Here is a 19,012-nt window from a genome sequence, read left to right on the forward strand (position 1 = left end):
CTCAAATCCTCTTTCAATGAAAGCCAACATACCATTTGCCTCCTTAACTGCTCACTAGACCTGAATGCTTGCTTTCAGCGACTGGTGTACAAGGATACCCAGGTCTTGCTGCACCTCCCCCTTTCCCAATCTATCACCATTCAGATAATCTGCCTTTCTGTTTTTACAACCAAAGTGGATAACCTCACATTTATCCACATTATACTGCATCTGTCATGTATTTGCCCACTCGCCCAACTTGTCCAAATCACATTGTAGCCTCTTTGCATCCTCCTCACAGCTCACATTCCACCCCCCCCCCCCCCCCCCACCTCCCCAGCTTTGTGTCGTCTGCAAACTTGGAAATGTTACATTTAGTTCCCTCACCCAAGTCATTAATATATATTGTGAATAGCTGGGGCCCAAGCACTGCTCCCTGCGGTACCCCCGTTTCTGAATGCAAGGGACCTACATTTGTCTTCACTAATCTTTTTCTCTTCACATATCTCGCCATCTCTCCCCCTATTCTCTCCTTATCTCTGTCTCTCCCTCTCTCTCTGTCTCTGTGCCCCCTCTGTCTCTCCCATTCTCTCTCCCACTCTCTTTGTCTCTGTCTCTCCTACGATCTCTATCTCTTCCAATGCCTTTCTCTCCCTATCTCTGTCTGTCTCTCTCTGTCTCTCCTTCTATCTCGGTCTATCTCAATCCCTGTCTTCCCAATCCCTGTCTCTATCTCTCTCAGTCTGTCTGTCTGTCTCTCTCTCTTTCTGGATCTCCCTCTCTCTATCTCTCTCTCTTTGTCCATCCCTCTGTCTTTCCCTCTCTCTATCTTTCTCTCTATCTCTGTCTCTGCCTGTCTTCTTGGTCATAAAAAAAGAAAAGCAGATTATTTTTTAAAAGGTGTGAAACTGGTAAGTATTGATGTTCAGAGAGACTTGGGGGTAATTGTACAAGGAACACACAAAGTTAACATGCAGTCTATTATACTCTAGACCTCTGTTTATAAAGCTCAGGATTTGATCTGCTTTATTAACCCATCAGCAAAGAGGGAAATTCTACCAGGACCATTGACCAGTTCCCTTAGACATGAATCAATGAGTCATTCCAAGGCTGGCGGGAGGGTTTAGGGGAGACCAGAGAGAACCCCGACCTGGTCAGCTTTTTTCGAACAGAAAACCATCAATGCATTGGCAGTGATATTACTAAAACCCTTAGGAGGAGGCCATTCGGCCCCTCCAGCTCGTCCCACCCATTCACTCAGGTCACGGCTGATTTGCTCCTAATCCACATCGAGCTGTCTCGGTTCCGTAAACATTAATACCCTTTCCTAACAAATCTCTCCCGACAATCAGGAATTAATGTCACTGCCTGTTAACACTGGGGGATTCCTTCCCACAACCTCTCTGCCTCTCTACCTCTCATTCCTGCTTAAAGACTTTCCTTAAAACTAACCTCTTTGACCAAGCTTTTGGTCATCAGTCTTAATCTCTCCTTATGTGGGTTTGGTGTCAAATTTTGTTTTATAATGTACCCTGCATAGCATTTTGGGACATTTTATTCCTCACCTTCTCCCTCACCCCATCTCTCTCTCTCTGTCCCACACCCTGTCTCTCTCTCTCTCTCTCCCTCAGCCTGTCTCTCCCTCCCTCACCCTGTCTCTCTCTCTCTCCCTCAGCTTGTCTCTCTCTCTCCCTCAGCCTGTCTCTCTCTCCCTCAGCCTGTATCTCTCTCTCTCCCTCAGCCTGTCTCACTCTCTCTCTCCCTCAGCCTGTCTCACTCTCTCTCTCCCTTACCCGTCGCTGTCTCTCTCTCCTTCACCCTGTCTCTCTCTCTCTCTCCCTCACCCTCTCTCGCTCTCCCTCACCCAGTCTCTGTCTCTGTCTCTGTCTGTCTCTCTCTCTCTCTCCCTCAACCTGTCTCTCTCTCTCTCTCTCTCTCCCTCACCCTCTCCCTCTCTCTCTCTCTCTCTCCCTCACCCTCTCCCTCTCTCTCTCTCTCTCTCCCTCACCCAATCTCCCTCTCTCTCTTTCACCCTGTCTCCCTCTCTCTCTCTTTCCCCCTCACTCAGACTCTCTCTCTCTCTCTCTCCCCGCTCACCCTGCCTATATCTCTCCCCCTCACACTGTCCCTCTCTCTCACCCTCACCCTGTCTCTCTCTCTCTCTCTCTCTCTCTCTCTCTCACCCTGACTCTCATTCTCTCCCTCACCCAGTCTCTCTCTCTCTCTCCCTCATCCTTTCACTCTTTTTCTCTCTCTCTCCCTCCCTCACCCTGTCTCTCCCATTCTCTCCCTCAGCCTGACTCTCTCTCTTTCTAATTCTCACCCTGTCTCTCTCTCTCTCCCTCAATTGTGTCTCTCCCTCTCTCTCCATGTCTCTCTCTCTCGCTCTCTTTCACTCCCTCACCCTGTTTTTCTCTTTCTCCCTCTCTATCCCTCACCATGTCTCTCCCTCTATCTCTCCCTCACCCTGTCTCTCTCTCTCTCTCCCTCCCTCACCCTGTCTCTCTCTCTCTCTCTCTCACCCACTCCCTCACCCTGTCTCTCTCTCTCTCTCCCACTCCCTCAGCCTGTTTCTCTCTCTCTCTCTCTCATCCAATATCCCATCCAATATTTCACACTCCTCCTCTTTAACTACAATGTCTGCATCATTCCCCCTCTTTTATAAAGACAGACACAAAGTATTCATTAAGAACCATGCCCACATCTCCCATCTCCATACACACATTCTCTTTATGGTCCCTAATACTCTATCCTTAGTTATCCTCTTGCTCTTCATGTATTTATAAAACATCTTTGTGTTTTCCTTGATTTTACTTGGTAATATTATTTTCCAGCCCTCCCTTTGCTTTCCTAATTTGCTTTTATATTTCATCCCTGAACTTTCTTCACTCCTCTCGGCTTTCTGTGATATTGAACTCTCGGTATCTGACATTAGCTTCCCTGCTGTGCCTTATGCTACCCGGTTTGAGCCTTGACATCCAAGGGGCTCTAGATTTGGGAGTCTCACTCTGTTTGTCTTTGTGGGAAAATATTTGTCCTCAACCCTCACTAACTCTCACTGCTCTGACACACATTTACCTTCAGGTAGCTGTTCCCAATCCACTTTGCTAACCCCTCCCCTCCCTGGAACTACCATCTCCTCTGATCCCCTGAAGGACCCTCACATCCTTCCTAATGTGTGGTGACCAGAACTGGATGCAATATTCTAGTTGTAGCCTAACCAGAGCTTTGTAAAGGTTCAGCATATCTTCCATGCTTTTGTACTCATCACCTCTATTTATGAAGCCTAAGATCCCATATACTTTGCTGACTACTCTCTCAATATGTCCTGCCACCTTCAAAGATTTATGTACATGTCCCTCTGTCCCTGCACACTCCCTAGAACTGTGCCATTAAGTCTATATTGCCTCTCCCGATCCCTTCTGCAAAAATACATCACCTCACAATTGCCTGTATTAAATTCCATCTGTCACTTGTCTGCCCAGTCTGATGGCCTATCTATGTCCTGTTGCAGTCGATTGGTATCATCCTCACTGTTTGCATCTCCTCCAAGTTTGGTATCATCAGCATATATTAAAATTTTACTCAAACTCTAAAATTAGCAAGTGGTTCAGCATCAATTGTTTCCTTTTCTGAGTCTCGCTGGTCTGTGCTGATTTTCTTTTGGGTGGCATCAGCCTAGATTTTGTGTTCTGAGCTGAACCCACAAATGTATAACTCAGAGGCAAGATTATTACCCACGGAGCTACAGCTGGCTCCAATGTTCCCGGAAAGTTTAGTTGCTGTGCAGGGCCAGTTATTTTTTCATGCGCTGTCCCTTTAAATTTTTAAGAATCTTTGAAGACGTGTGTAATTTATCATGGAGCAGGACCTGCATGGTACCTTCCAGGTTGCTGCACACAGCTTTGCAGGAACACTGACTGACACTCCCCATCCCAATCTCTTCCTCTTTTTCTCTGGTACTCTCTCCCCAATGCTATCCCTCCCTCTCTCTGTTATTCTCCTCTTTCTATCTATCCCTGTCTTTCACACTGTTACTCTCCATCTGAATGGAGGAGTAGAAAGAGAGGCATATATAGAGGCAGCTTTACTCTGTATCTAACCTCACACTGTACCTGACCTGGGAGTGTTTGATAGAACAGAGAAGACAGAGATTTACTCTGCAGATAATTTGGCTAGGCAGCATTTGATGGGACAGTGTAGTCAGTGCTTTACTCTGTATCCCTGGAATTAAGAAGAGTAAGTGGAGATTTGATCAAAGTTTATAAGATAATCTTGGAAGCTGATGAGGTAGGTAGAGAGAAACTCTTCTCACTGGTTGGGGGAGTCTCGGACGAGGGGTACAGTCGAAAAATAGAAAATTAATCTAAAATCCTTTCAAGATGAAATCTATTAACATTTCTACACACAAAGGGTGGTGGAATTTTGGAATTGTCTTCCACAAATGACCCCTCCCTATCTCTGCAATCTTCTCCTGCTCCACAATCCTCCAATATCTGCGATCCTCTAATTCTGGCCTCTTGCACATCCCCAATTTGAATCGTTCCACCATTGGTGACCGTGCCTTCAAGCTGCCAAGGCCCTAACTCTGGAATTCTTTTCCTAAACCTCACCATCTCACTAACTCTCTTTCCCAATTGAAGGCGCATCCTAAATCCAAGCTCTTTGACCAGGATTTTGGTGGTGAATCTCTGGAATTCTCTACCTCAGAGTTGTGGAGGCTAGGGCCTAATTGTATTTAAGGAGTAGGAAGATAGATTTTTGAAATTTCGGGGAGTCGAGGGTTATGCGGTGCAGACCTGAAAGAGGACTTGAGCCTGGGACAGATCAGCCATGATTTTATTGAATGGCGGGGCAGGCTCGAGGGGCTGAATGCCCTATTGCTTCTACTTCTTGTGTTCTTGTGTCTCGTCTAATATCTCCTTAAGTGACTTGGTGCCAAATTGTTATCTTTTTAATTCATTTTGTTAGATGTGTGCATTACTGGCTAGGCCAGCATTTACTGCCCATCCCTAATTGCCCTTTAACCTTCTTGATACCACGTGGGGTAGGTACACCCACAGTGCTGTTAGGAAGGGAGTTCCAGGGTTTTGACCCAGTCACAGTGAAGGAATGGCGATATAGATCCAACTCAGGATGCAGTGTGATTTGAAGGGAAACTTGCAGGTGGTGGTGTTCCCATACGTGTTTCCTGTTTGTTTGCTTGCTCTCCCCCTCCTTCTTTCTAGACCTCCCTGTCCTCCCATCCCTCTCTGTCATGAGAACCTAAAAACAGAAGAAAGTGGGTGCAGGAACAGAGAGACCTGGGGATATCTGTGCACAAATTGAATGTGGCAGGGCTAGTAGAGAAAGTGGTTAAAAGGCGTATGGGATACCAGGCGTTGTAAATAGAGGCTCAGAATATAAAAGCAAGGAGCTTATGATGAAGCTTTATAAAACACTGGTTCATCCCCAACTAGTATTGTGTCCAATTCTGGGCACCGTACTTTTGGAAGGATGTGGGGGCATTAGAGAGGGTGCAGAAAAGATCCACAAGCAAGGTTCCAGGGATGAGGGACCTCAGTTACGTGAATTGATTGGAGAAGCTGAGGTTGTTCTCCATAGAGAAGAGAAACGTAAGATTAGATTTGATAGAGATGTTCAAAATCATGAGGGGTCCGGACAGAGCAGATGTAGGAGTAGGAATGCAGCATTTGGGACATTCCATAACAATGTCTGTTAAGTGTTTACTTGTACAAGTGAATTGACCATTTAATATTTTTAACTTGCCTAACCCTTGTGTTCCCACAAAGATCAAGCTAGCAAATTCAACAGTGTCCACTTTGACTTCATCCCATCGTGTCTCATGTACATTCTCACAAGATAGCAGTTATCTTCTTTGGCCTTCTTGTCTCGAGAGACAATGGGTAAGTGCCTGGAGGTGGTCAGTGGTTTGTGGAGCAGCGCCTGGAGTGGCTATAAAGGCCAATTCTAGAGTGACAGACTCTTCCACAGTACATGTCCGTTCTCACAAGATAGCAGTTATAACTGCAATCATAGTATGCAGCTGAAATTTGATCAGTTACATTGTTATTTCAGTCATTTCGGTCCATATTTACAGTATACATGGTACCTTACTGTTGTAATAAAGTCATATAGTATCTATTCATCCCACTAGGGCAAAATTTCACTGGCTCAACATTCTCACCAAATACTAAAACATTCCACAATGCAAGGCTCACAAATTCAACACAAGTTTCCTTTTCTGAGTGTCGCTGGTCTGTTCTGATTCTCTGAGGGATTACTGATGCTTATCCTCCACATGAGCAGTCGTCCTAATCCCGTGTGCCTGTCCTGCTCCCAAGCCCGGCATCCGCTTACATTCAGGCGAGTGGTACAGGAGCATCTCAGTGACTGAGGCAGGTGAGTCTTGAGCCTGAGCCAGGCACAGTGAGTGACCCGGGTTAATCCGACACTCCAGGGACAGTTTAAACGGAGCTTTACTCTGTATCTATCCCGTGCTGTACCTTCTCTGAGAGTGTTCGATGGGGCAGTGCAGACGAGGAGAGTTATTCCTTACCCATTTTAAACATGGAGAAGTTATTCCTTCAAGTGCATTTCCAAGAGATTGTTTGAAATATGATGAGGGTTTCTGCCAACACCATTCTTTCAGGCAGTGAGTTCCAGACACCCACCAGTCACTGGGTGAAAAAGCTATTGATGTGATTTGTTCAGTTAAGATTGATGTCAATGTTTCCCCAGGGTGTTGATGCTGGGGGATTCAGCGATGGGATAATGCTTTGAATGCCAAGGGGAGGTGGTTGGATTCTCTCTTGTTGCAGATGGTCATTGCCTGGCACTTGTGTGACGTGAATGTTGCTTGCCACTGGTCAGCCCAAGCCTGAATGTTGTCTGGGTCTTGATGCATGTGGCTGTGGATTGCTTCATTATCTGAGACAAAATACTGTAGATGCTGGAAATCTGGAAGCCATCGAGCTGAATCACTAGCTCTGTTTCTCTCTCCACAGATGCTTCCTGACCTGCTCAGTATTTCCAACATTTTCTGCTGGGGTTTCATTATCTGAGGAGGTGTGAGTTGAACTGAACACTGTGCAATCATCAGTGATTATCCCCAGCTCTGACCTTACGATGGAGGGCAGGTCATTGAGGACGCAGCTGAAGATGGTTGGGCCTCGGACACGACCCTTAGAAACTCCTGCAGTGATGTCCTGGGACTGAGATGATCGACCTCCAACAACCACAACCATCTTCCTTTGTGCTCGGTATGGTTCCAACCAGCGGATTCCTATTGACTTAAATTTTACTCGGCCTCCTCGATGCCACACTCGGTCAAACGCTGCCTTGATGTTAATGTCAGTCTCTCTTCCCTGTAGCTGACAGAAGTGAATCGTTCCCTTTGACCCGTTGTGTACTGAACATGCTCTGCTTCTTCACCGCCTAATACAGGACTGTACACGGCCAATTAATGTAGCCCATCAAAAACTCCCAGAGCAGGTTCAGCACAGCTCAGGAACAGAGTACAAAAATGCGATAACAGATGAATATTATTTATTTAATGTTTTTCACAGACACTGATGAATGGAAAATTATTCTTCAGTATGCAATCAAGATCTGTGAGTCTGTACATATGATTATTTAATGGGTTCATGTGCAGTCTAAATCTCACAGTGCCACTCAGTGTTTGCTGGTGGGTGAATATTGCCCGTCGCCTCCTTTGCCTCAGCTCATCTGCTGCTGAAATCCTCATCTCTGCCTTTGTTATCTCCAAACTTGTCAAATCCAGCTTTCTCCTGACTGGCCCCCCATTTTCCAACTTTCTGCTTCCGCTATGTCCTACCTCGCAGCAGGTCATGTTCACCCATCTCCCCGCCTTCACTAACAGACATTCACGCCTGGTCCAACAACATCTCAATTTTAAAATATTCATCCTTGTATTCAAAACCCTCCGAGGCCTCGCCTACCCTCCCCCCCCCCCATGTTTTTAACCTCCTCAAGCCCTACAACTCACCTAACCTCTGTAACATCCTCCAGTTGATACATTAGTCCCTATCTGTGTGACTTCCCCCAGACCCTACATTTCACCCTATCTCTGTAACCTCCTCCAACCCATCCAATGTGCATTTTTTTCTGTAACTTCCTCCAGCCCCTACCACCCTGCCTATCTTTTTAACCTTGGCGTTCAATCATCTCAGCTCCAGGACATCACTGCAGGAGTTCCTCAGGGTAATGTCCTCGGCCCAACCATCTTCAGGTGCTTCATCAATGACCTTCCTTCAATCATAAGGTCAGAAGTGGGGATGTTCGCTGATGATTGCACAATGTTCAACACTTTTTGCGACTCCTTAGATACTGAAACAGTCCACATAGAAATGCAGTAAGACCTGGACAAAATCTAGGCTTGGACTGATAAGTGGCATATAACATCCGTGCCACACAAGTGACAGACAATTACCATCTCCAACAAGAGAGAATCTAACTATCTCCCCTTGACATTCAATGGCATTAACATTGCGTAATCCCCCACTGTCAGCATTCTGGGGGTGACCACTGACTAGAAAGTGAATTGGAGTAGCCACATAAATACCATGGCTACAAAAGCAGGTCAGAGGCTAGGAATCCTTCGACGAGTAACTCACCTCCTGACTCCCCAAAGTCTGTCCACCATCTACAAGATCAAGTCAGGAATGTGATGGTATACTCTCCACTAGCCTAGATGTGTGTAGCACCAACAACATTTAAGAAGCTCAACACCATCCAGGACAAAGTAGCCCACATGATTGGCTCCCCATCCACAAACATTCACTCCCTTCACAACCGATGCACAGTGGCAGCAGTGTGCACCTTATTTGTATTGCAGCTCACGAAGTCTAACATTACTCGTGGCAACTCAACTCTAATGTTAATGGTGGCAACTGTCTAACATTATAGGTGGTCACCATACTCTATCATTATGGGCGATGACATGACTCAGACTTAAATGGTGTCATTCTTGGCACTAACAACTTCTCTGGTGCGTCTACCCTTACATTGCTGACTTACACTAACAGTTTTTGATGGAGACCCTGCTTCTAACATTACTGGTGCTTGTTGCGTTACTAAATTCACTGTTAGCAATTCAGCAGAAATATTAAGAATAGCGTCCCTGCTCGAACACGACTGGAGGTGATGTTAGTCTAACATTATTGTTGGTGATCTTTACACGACCATTATATGTGGTGACAATTAATCTAGCATTAAATGCAATAGTTCTTCCTCAGCATAACTGGTAGTGTCCCGACTCTACTGTTACTAGTGGTCATTTTACGCTAACACTATGGGTGATAATTTTACTGGTGTCTGTGCCGTTACGACTTTACTGTTGGTTACTCTACTGTAACGTTATGAGTAGTGAGACTACCCTTACATTACTGGTGTTGACCCTCCTCTAACAATACTGGTGATAATCAATCTGGAAACATTACTGCTGGTGAACCTACACAAATAATATTTTGGTGACCTGACTCTAGCATTACTGATGGTGATCCTACACTAACGTTGTTGGTAGTTCGTTATTCTAACATTACTAGTGAAGTCACAATTTTATATTGAATGGTGATGAGTAATTCGCATCATTGTTGGGTGATAATATGGATGCAGTGCTCGGCTGCCCCTCCAATGGAGAAAACGTGGGTCAGAAACGAAACACAGAGATGAACACAATAGCAAATTGGGAACAACCATGCTCAACCAGAAACATTAATTGTAGAGGGCGAGGAAGTGAGTGCCGTAGGAGTGGAGTGTAGGATGTGGTCAGTGCAGATGACACATCAGGAGGTCTGAAGAATAACCAGCAGCAGAGTCACCATGTATATGGTGGAAAACCGAATAAGCATTAATAATGTTCCAGTGCAATTACACACAGTAATGTAATAATCAGGTCACCACCAATAATGTTAGAGTAGGTTCACCACCAGTATTGTTACACATTTGGCACCAGCACTCATGCTACTTTGGGATTACTATCATTAATAGTAGTATAGGGATCACAAGCAGTACCGTTAGTGGAAGATCATCACCAATTCTGATTAAAGGTTACACAGACCTGAAACGTTAACTGTTTTTCTCTCCACAGATGATGCCTGACCTGCTGATTATTTCCAGCATTTTCTGTTTTCGTTTCACCATCAGTAATGTTAAAGTACAGTTACATACAGTAACGTTACAGTTGGGTCAGCAACAGTAATGTCCGTGAAAAGTGAGCAACAGTAACGTTAAAATCGGGCCAACGCCAGTAGATTAGGCTAGAATAACCACCATTGATGTTAGAGTGGAGTTGTGTTCAGTAATGTTGCAATAAGGTCCGTACCAGGTCTGTTCACTTATAATCACCACCAGTATTGCGAGAGTAAAGTCAATACTGGTAATGTTAGATTCGAATCACTACCAGCAATGTTAGCGTGAGGTCAATATCAGTCATGTTAGTTTAGAATCACCACCAGCAATGTTCGAGTGAGGTCAATACCGGGAAGGCTAAATGAGAGTCGCTACATGTATTGCTCAGAGTTGGATAAGTACCAGGGATATTCGAGTAAGATCAATACCAGAAATGCTAGATTAGAGTCACCACCACTAACGTTGGAGTAGGGTCAATACCAGTGATGTTAAATTGTTAATAACATTGGTAATGTTGGAGAGAATTGTACGGGGACATTAGTATTATATAAAGATTTCAAGGATTGAATGTGAAGCTCCACGGACATCAGATAGAGTCTGGGAGGAATGTTCCCGCCGGAGAGAACTGCCTCTGGGATTACTTTCTGTTTATTGAATTTAATCGGCGCAGTTTCATAGAAAGACCTCTACAGATTTCCATTAGTGTCACGGGTGTATTGAAGAGGGAAATATCGCCTTGTTTGTTAAGTGAGTGTAACTAACGCTAATTATTGTCTCACGCAGCACGAATTATTCTTTAAAAGGGAAGCGTTAACGGATCAGAAGTGAACTAGATTCGGAATTATAAGGTCGAACAGGATTCAAATATTCTAACAAAAATGGTACTGCCAACAATACTACAGATAAAGCACATTTACTATCCTTTTCTGGCAGCTTTTGGTGTCCCTGGTAAGTCAATGTATCCTGTTATCTAATAGCTGTTGACTATCCCATTACTAATGAATATGTAGCAGATTCCGATAATGTCCTCATTACAGAATCATTTGTCCACCAGGATAGGGTGCTGAATATCAGCAGGAGTCCGATCTGTCTGCACTGCCGCTGAGGTGCTGTTTTGATTGAAAGATTGTGGGCACGAGGAGATTAACTTTCATCCCCATACTGAGAGAGGGCGAGGCTGATTTCCCTCCACTCTAACAGTTCGTAATCAGTAAACGACTTGTTGTTTAGTAGCCACAGTAATAATCTCATTTGTAATGTTATACCGAAAGTTGTAAATTCCACCGACTGCAGCCATCTCCACACAACAGGGGACGGTGAAAGATATTTTGAGAAATAATTACCATTCAGGGAGCCGCTTCCATCTCCTCGGCTGCAAAGAATCCTGGCGGATCTACCCGCTCCCATTCTGATATCAGCAGCTCTATCAGAAAGATTATAAATAGAAAAAAAACGCAGCGTTTCAGCCCAATGTGATTGATTTTAGATCAGCTGAATGTTTTGTTTGAACCTATATCATACCAGTAGTTATTTTGAAATTATATTGACAGCTATATTGCCATCCTCTGCTGTTCCCGAGATTCTCCTCTCCAAGTACATCAAACAAACTAAGTGTAAAATTCCATCTACTGCTCCATGGGATGGCAGTGGTAACTCTTAAAATTGGGTCGGCGCATCACATGGTACAAGTCTCATGGCGGGATGCTTTTAGCGCTCAGCACTGCAATGAAATATGTATTTGGATGCACGGAAGGTAATCCATTTATTTACTGACTGCCGAATGTGGATAAACTATTGAACCATCCAAAGTTTCTCTTTAAAATGATTTTTCCTCTAACTATACTCTCCGTGCGAGATACCCCACCTTGGCTTGAACCAGAGGGAGTGAACGGAGTCGCAATCCAGTGTCAGGGGCGATAGTCATGGAAATTAAATCGGGAGAGATGGATGAAGATGACTGATTTCATAACTTTGGTTTTACATTATCGACTGTTGTGGAACAACCTGTAGAACTGATTGCGTTAGGAAGACGGTAGGAACTGTCAGTGAAGGTCACCGGAGGAAGTGATGTCGTGTCACACATGCCCAGTCAGTTGTGGGTGGAATCCGGCAGAGTAAGACCTCTTTGCGTGTGTGTATAGATATATGTATATTTGTTCCATTTCAGTTCTTAAAAAAAAACAAGTTTAGTTTGAATATCACTTGTAGCCCTGTAACTCTTAATAAGTAATGTTACATCGGCCAAATACAATCCTCACCTCGCGGAGACATCACTGCCTGGCTGTCGATGGTGAGGGTCTCTCTTCACTCTTATTATTTAATAAAAATAATAGGGACACATCTGAACAACATCCACAGTATGCTATGAGATTTATCTGATGTGCCTCTCACTTGTTTCTTCTCCCTTTTATTGCAGCGAACCTACTGACAATCCTGATTCTCGCCAGAGGAAATTGTGGTCTTTCCAAATGTATCTCTGCCTACATGGTGGCGATGGCAGCAGCAGATCTAATGGTCATGATTTTCCATATAATCCTTAGACACATTTTTACATATCATTTCCTACATTCCTTCCTGTCCTATACTGCCGTTTGTAAGTTTATGATTTACATCAGTGCTACCAGCCTGCATATGTCCGTGTGGTTTACAACCTTGTTCACATTTGACAGATTTGTAGCTATTTGTTGTCAAAGGTTTAAAACAAAGTATTGCACAGTAAGAAATGCGGCTGTGGCTATAGCAACAGTCTCTGTTCTAGTCTTTTTACACAGCGTCCCATTTTTCTATGCCTTTCAATCTGAGAAAATACTTAACAATATTGATTGGGGTTGTCAGCCCAGACAGGAATTTTTTTCATCGCCTGCAGGAGTCGGGTTCTCCTGGTTACAAAGTATTTTAGCGGCTTGGATTCCTTTTTCTTTGATATTATTGTTTAATTGTTTGACAGTCAGACAGATTGTTTTTGCAAGTAGAGCGCGCAGGGAATTGCGGGGTCACAGCAGCGAGAACCAGAGTGATCCAGAGATGGAAACTAGAAGGAAAGCCATCATTTTACTGTTCAGTGTATCGGTCAGTTATATCGTGCTGTGGCTGACAACTATCATTAGTTATTTAACTACCGGACTAGCAGATACAGTACATTACCGGGGCGATTATACAGCCCCTGAGTACATCTTCGCTGAAACCGGATATATGCTCATGTATTTGAGTTCCTGTTTAAACACATGTATTTATGCAGCTACACAAACTAAATTCAGGGAAGAGATAAAGATGATGGTGAAATTTGTTTGGACCTTTAGGGTATTTGGTGAAACAAAGAACAAATCAAACGAACATTTCTTGTCCTAAAATGTGTTATAATTCCAGGCGGTGTTTCATTTTAGAATGGCCGTTTTTCTGCGAGGACAAACGCAGATTGTTGTTGTGAAACTGCACAGTTTTCAGAACATATTTCTTTCACTGCATGCTGTCTGTATGATGTCGATATCTTTATCCGGATGAACAAAATCACCTCCCGATGCCGATTCAAAGTGGACAGTGATGATTGAGCTTCAGCAGTGATGTAGAGAACATTGGCTGTCAGCGGTATCTGCCCTCGACCTCAGCTACTGGAATGACAGGCTCAGGTTAATTAACAGATAACCTTTTCTTTATTGAAGAAGCAAAGTCTTACAGTCAGAGTCATTTTGTAATTCTGATCTAATTTTGATTTGAATGTTGTAGGCTCTGGTCTGCTCATCAGACTCTGAATAACCCCAAGAGCGACCCCACCTCCCTCTCCCCCCCCCCCCCCCCAGTCCCTTGTCCTTCGTGCAATAGAACGAGCTCCTGTCTCCTAATAAGTATCTAATGCTGGAAACAATAGGAACCTGACTTGCTGATGTGACGTTAGAGAGTTATGTTCATATATATTTATTTAGACTCTCAACTAGCCATCAAAATGTTGGAATGTTCCCACAGGAGAAAAATCTCTTCTACCCAATCAGTCCTAGTCGACGTTTAACCTCCACCCTGACAAATAGTTCCAATCACTTTACCATCTCTGTCTCAACGTATCTTTTGCCTATTTTTATTTGACCAACTTTTCAATGTAATCTTGAATATTAATATAATTTCTGCCTCCGTTCATTCTACAGACTCACAGCTCTCCATATAAGAAAACCTCTCCTACCCTTATTTCTGAACCTCTTACATTAAACCTTCAATCTGTGGCCGTGCTTTACAGGTGCCTCAATAGGAACACTCTGCTTCTAACTATCATTTCATATTCCTGCATAACTGAAACCATCTGGGCAAGCCTCACCAAAATATATCAAACTTATCTCAATGAACAAGCTAATGAATGTGTGGAAACTGTATTTAAAATGGCGAATTGACAGATTTCTGTTGGAAATGCTTCTATCCTTGCTTGTGCTGGAGAATGAGATGAATGTATCTGATCGCTTATCTCATGATGAAGATGGTCTGATGAATGAATCCAAAACGTGGTCACTAAGGCTGATAAAACCACTCCACGAAATGGTTAATGTGTCGCTGGATGGTGAGAGCTTGTTTAAAACGAATTGATAGAGATCTTTGCAAATGATTGGACCGAGATAGATCTATGATCCCGATGACATGCTGTTTAGTGATGGCTGAAAATACTCTAATATTTCTCTGTATATTATTATGTTAAACAGGAAGGTATAACTCTATTTAAATCGCAACTGAGCGGTTGGACCAGGTTATAATGTTCATTTTCAGGATGAATTAATAAGACATTTTACATAAGCCATGCCATTGTATTCACAACTTTCCTAGAATTTTAATCGTTTGATAACTAGTTCTTTAAAGGAAAAAAAATGTCAGACGTCATAATTTGCAATTGTAAGCAATGATACAGAAACAAGGAAAAAACTAAGAATTCAAAGTTTCACTTGGTATTTAGATAGATCAAAAGTGAAACTATCGGTAAGATAATGAACTGAGATTATAATATCTGTTATGCATATAGAGGAACAGCTGGCTCAGTGAGGGAAACAATCGCTATTGATAAAGAATAAGTAAATGTTATTCTTTGTATCATTACATAACACAGAATTGTGTGGATTGTCACGAAGAGGCAGTGAGAGAAAATGATTTTAAAAACCGGGCCTTTTGTAATGAGTATCATAATGAACTCAGAACGGTAAAACATTTGAATTCCCACGCAATCTTCACCGTGTGTGAGTGTAATCTAACATTTTAATTGTGTATTTAAGTACTATTACTGTGTGTACTGTGTGTTTAATAAACATGATATCTCACTTCAGTGTTCATGGAAGCTTATTGAAAAAATCATGCAAACAATAACCTCAGCACTATAAATGTGAATGGGCGTCATTTATTAATTTTGATTACATTCCCCCTTTACCCATTACTTTTGCTGCTCGTCATTAAGAAATTCAAAAAGCCAAACTCCACGGAATTCCATTTCCCCGTGGATCTCAGGCTCTACCAATGCAGCTGATATCCAGCTTCTGTGGAAAATGCCAGTGAATTACGAGCAGTTTTTTTTATACACATAATGGACACATTCTATTTTAACTGGATCCGGGCGATCAACAGGATTGCAGCAAGAGCCAGGCAGCAGGCAGAGGCTGTAATTCCATTGATTCTGTCAATCAGCAATGTACTCCCACCCAACTACAATCGTGAGAAGCCGATATGTCATCATTCACATCATCCAAAATCAACACGCAAAATAGAAAGCAAAGGCATGAAGAAGTTAACTGTTGCATTACTACATCAATTTCATTCCCATATGGTTGTGATACTGCACCCCCTGTTCCTAATTAAAAAGTTGTTGTGTTCCCTTGAGTACCTTTATTTCTAATTAAACAGTTAAGGTGTTTCCCTGACATTCCGTGCCCTCTACATGTAATTGAAGAGTATCTGTGTTCCCTTGTCACCTACTTCGATAAACATGGTGTCTGTTACATGCGCCCAATTTCTAAACTTCCAAAAATTCTGAACTGAACAGTTACTGTGCTCTACTAAATTTTCCTGTTCTCTATTTCTCTATTAAACCGTTAGTATGTTTTCCTAACTTACTCTGTCGTTTATTTCTAATTAAGCAGTGATTATGCTTCGCTAAATTCCCTTGCTCATTATTTCTAATTAAACAGATACTGTTTTCCTAAATCTCCCTGTTCTCTATTTCGAATTAAACAGTTACTGTACACCCCTAAATCTCCCTGTTCTCTATTTCGAATTAAACATTTACTGTACTCCCCTAAATCTCCCTGTTCTCTATTTCGAATTAAACATTTACTGTACACCCCTAAATCTCCCTGTTCTCTATTTCGAATTAAACATTTACTGTACACCCCTAAATCTCCCTGTTCTCTATTTCGAATTAAACATTTACTGTACACCCCTAAATCTCCCTGTTCTCTATTTCGAATTAAACATTTACTGTACTCCCCTAAATCTCCCTGTTCTCTATTTCGAATTAAACATTTACTGTGCACCCCTAAATCTCCCTGTTCTCTATTTCGAATTAAACATTTACTGTACTCCCCTAAATCTCCCTGTTCTCTATTTCGAATTAAACATTTACTGTGCACCCCTAAATCTCCCTGTTCTCTATTTCGAATTAAACATTTACTGTACACCCCTAAATCTCCCTGTTCTCTATTTCGAATTAAACATTTACTGTACACCCCTAAATCTCCCTGTTCTCTATTTCGAATTAAACATTTACTGTACACCCCTAAATCTCCCTGTTCTCTATTTCCAATTAAACATTTACTGTAATCCCCTAAATCTCCCTGTTCTCTATTTCGAATTAAACATTTACTGTACACCCCTAAATCTCCCTGTTCTCTATTTCGAATTAAACATTTACTGTACACCCCTAAATCTCCCTGTTCTCTATTTCGAATTAAACATTTACTGTACACCCCTAAATCTCCCTGTTCTCGATTTCGAATTAAACATTTACTGCACACCCCTAAATCTCCCTGTTCTCTATTTCGAATTAAACAGTTACTGTACACCCCTAAATCTCCCTGTTCTCTATTTCGAATTAAACATTTACTGTACACCCCTAAATCTCCCTGTTCTCTATTTCGAATTAAACATTTACTGTACACCCCAAAATCTCCCTGTTCTCTATTTCGAATTAAACATTTACTGTACTCCCCTAAATCTCCCTGTTCTCTATTTCGAATTAAACATTTACTGTACACCCCTAAATCTCCCTGTTCTCTATTTCGAATTAAACATTTACTGTACACCCCTAAATCTCCCTGTTCTCTATTTTGAATTAAACATTTACTGTACACCCCTAAATCTCCCTGTTCTCTATTTCGAATTAAACATTTACTGTACACCCCTAAATCTCCCTGTTCTCTATTTCGAATTAAACATTTACTGTACTCCCCTAAATCTCCCTGTTGCACTTGCTAATTAAAAAGCTACTGCAATCCCCGAAATCTGCCTGTTCCACATTTCTAACTAAACTGTTACTCTATTCCACTAAACTCACGTTTATTTTATTTATAATTAAATTGTTGTTGCAATCCTTAAAATCCCCTGTACTTTATATCTATTTAACAGTTACACTATTCTCAGTGAGCGAGGAGGTACAAGGGCAGATGCTATACCTCCTGTGATTGCTTGGGAAGGTGCCATGGGAAGGAGTGAGGTGTCAGGGGTGATAGACGAGTAGACCAGGATGCCACAGGGAGAATAGTCCCTTCTGAATGCCGAGAGGGAGAGGACCTGTTTGGTAGTAGCATCACCATTGAGGTGTCGGAAACTACCGATGATGAGCCTGTAGTTCAAGAGGCTGATGGTGTGGAAAGGGTGGACAAGGGGAAACCCATCCCAATTCTGGGAGGGAAGGGAAGCAGTGAGAGTAGAACTGCAGGAAATGGGTGGATACGGATGAAGGAACTGTCAACCATAATGGGGTAGGGGGAGGGGGGAGGGGAATGCTCAGTTGAGGTAAAATGAAAGCATATTAGAAGTGCTGTTGTGGAACGTGGCATCTTCTGAACAGATGTGACACAGATGGAGAAACTGGGAGCATGGAACGGAGTCCTTGCAGGAGACAGAGTGTGCGGAGGTGTAGTCAAGTTAGCTGTGGGAGTTGGTGCACTCGTGATGAACATTATTAGACAGCCTACCCCAGAAAGTAGGGAAAGGGAAGGGAAATGTGACAGTGCAAAGGTGAGAGAAGGGTGGAAATTGGAACTGAAGTTGATGAAGTTTTCCATTTCGGGGCGAGAGCAGGAAATGTCACTGAAACAGTCATCAATGTACCGAAAAAAGAGTTGGGGGAGTGAGCCTGCGTAGGACTAAAACAAGGAATGTTCAGATCCCCCACAAAAATACACGCATAACTAGGTCACATACAGGCACCCATAGCAACACCGTTCATTTCGAGGAAGCCAGTAGAATTGCAGGAGAAGTTATTCAATGTGAGAAAGCGTTCAGTCGGGAGGAGGAGGGTGGCGGTGATGAGGACTGGTTGGGTCTCTGTTCAAGGAGGAGACCGAGTGGCCCCAAGCCGTCCTTGTGGGTGATGGAGGTGCAGAGAGACTGGACTTCCATAATGAAGAATTACATCCAGGAAACATGGAAGTTTTTGCAATAGTGTAGGCCATCAGAAGATTCACGGATGTAAGTTGGAAGAAACTGGACAAGGGGAGAAACATAGAGTCAAGTTAAGAAGAAATATGTTCAGTGGGACAGAAATAGACAGTGGGATTGTTGTTGGGACCCCTGCTTTTGTTGATACACATTTATGACCTAGATTGGGTATGCAGGCACAACTTCAAAATTTGTGGATGAAACAAAACTTGGAATTAATGTTAATTGTGAGGATGATAGTGATAAACTTCAAGAGGGTATA

General features: G+C 42.9%; 1 protein-coding gene across 1 annotated transcript; it reads left to right on the forward strand.

Moving 5' to 3' along the window:
* Window positions 1-11,009: 11,009 nt before the first annotated feature.
* On the forward strand, window positions 11,010-13,884 carry LOC137345165 (probable G-protein coupled receptor 139). Its single transcript, XM_068008632.1, has 3 exons — window positions 11,010-11,079; window positions 12,548-13,431; window positions 13,855-13,884. Exons 1-3 carry the CDS (start codon window positions 11,010-11,012, stop codon window positions 13,882-13,884), a joined length of 984 nt encoding a protein of 327 aa, XP_067864733.1.
* The last annotated feature ends 5,128 nt before the right edge of the window (window positions 13,885-19,012 follow it).

Source organism: Heterodontus francisci, chromosome 28 (assembly GCF_036365525.1).
Source record: "Heterodontus francisci isolate sHetFra1 chromosome 28, sHetFra1.hap1, whole genome shotgun sequence".
NCBI classification, from domain to species: Eukaryota; Metazoa; Chordata; class Chondrichthyes; order Heterodontiformes; family Heterodontidae; genus Heterodontus; species Heterodontus francisci.

Coding starts and splice junctions, on each gene's coding strand:
- LOC137345165 (XM_068008632.1), top strand. CDS start 11,010: ATGGTACTGCCAACAATACTACAGATAAAGCACATTTACTATCCTTTT. Junction 11,080..12,547: donor GGCAGCTTTTGGTGTCCCTG/GTAAGTCAATGT, acceptor CTTTTATTGCAG/CGAACCTACTGACAATCCTG. Junction 13,432..13,854: donor AATTTGTTTGGACCTTTAGG/GTATTTGGTGAA, acceptor TGAATGTTGTAG/GCTCTGGTCTGCTCATCAGA.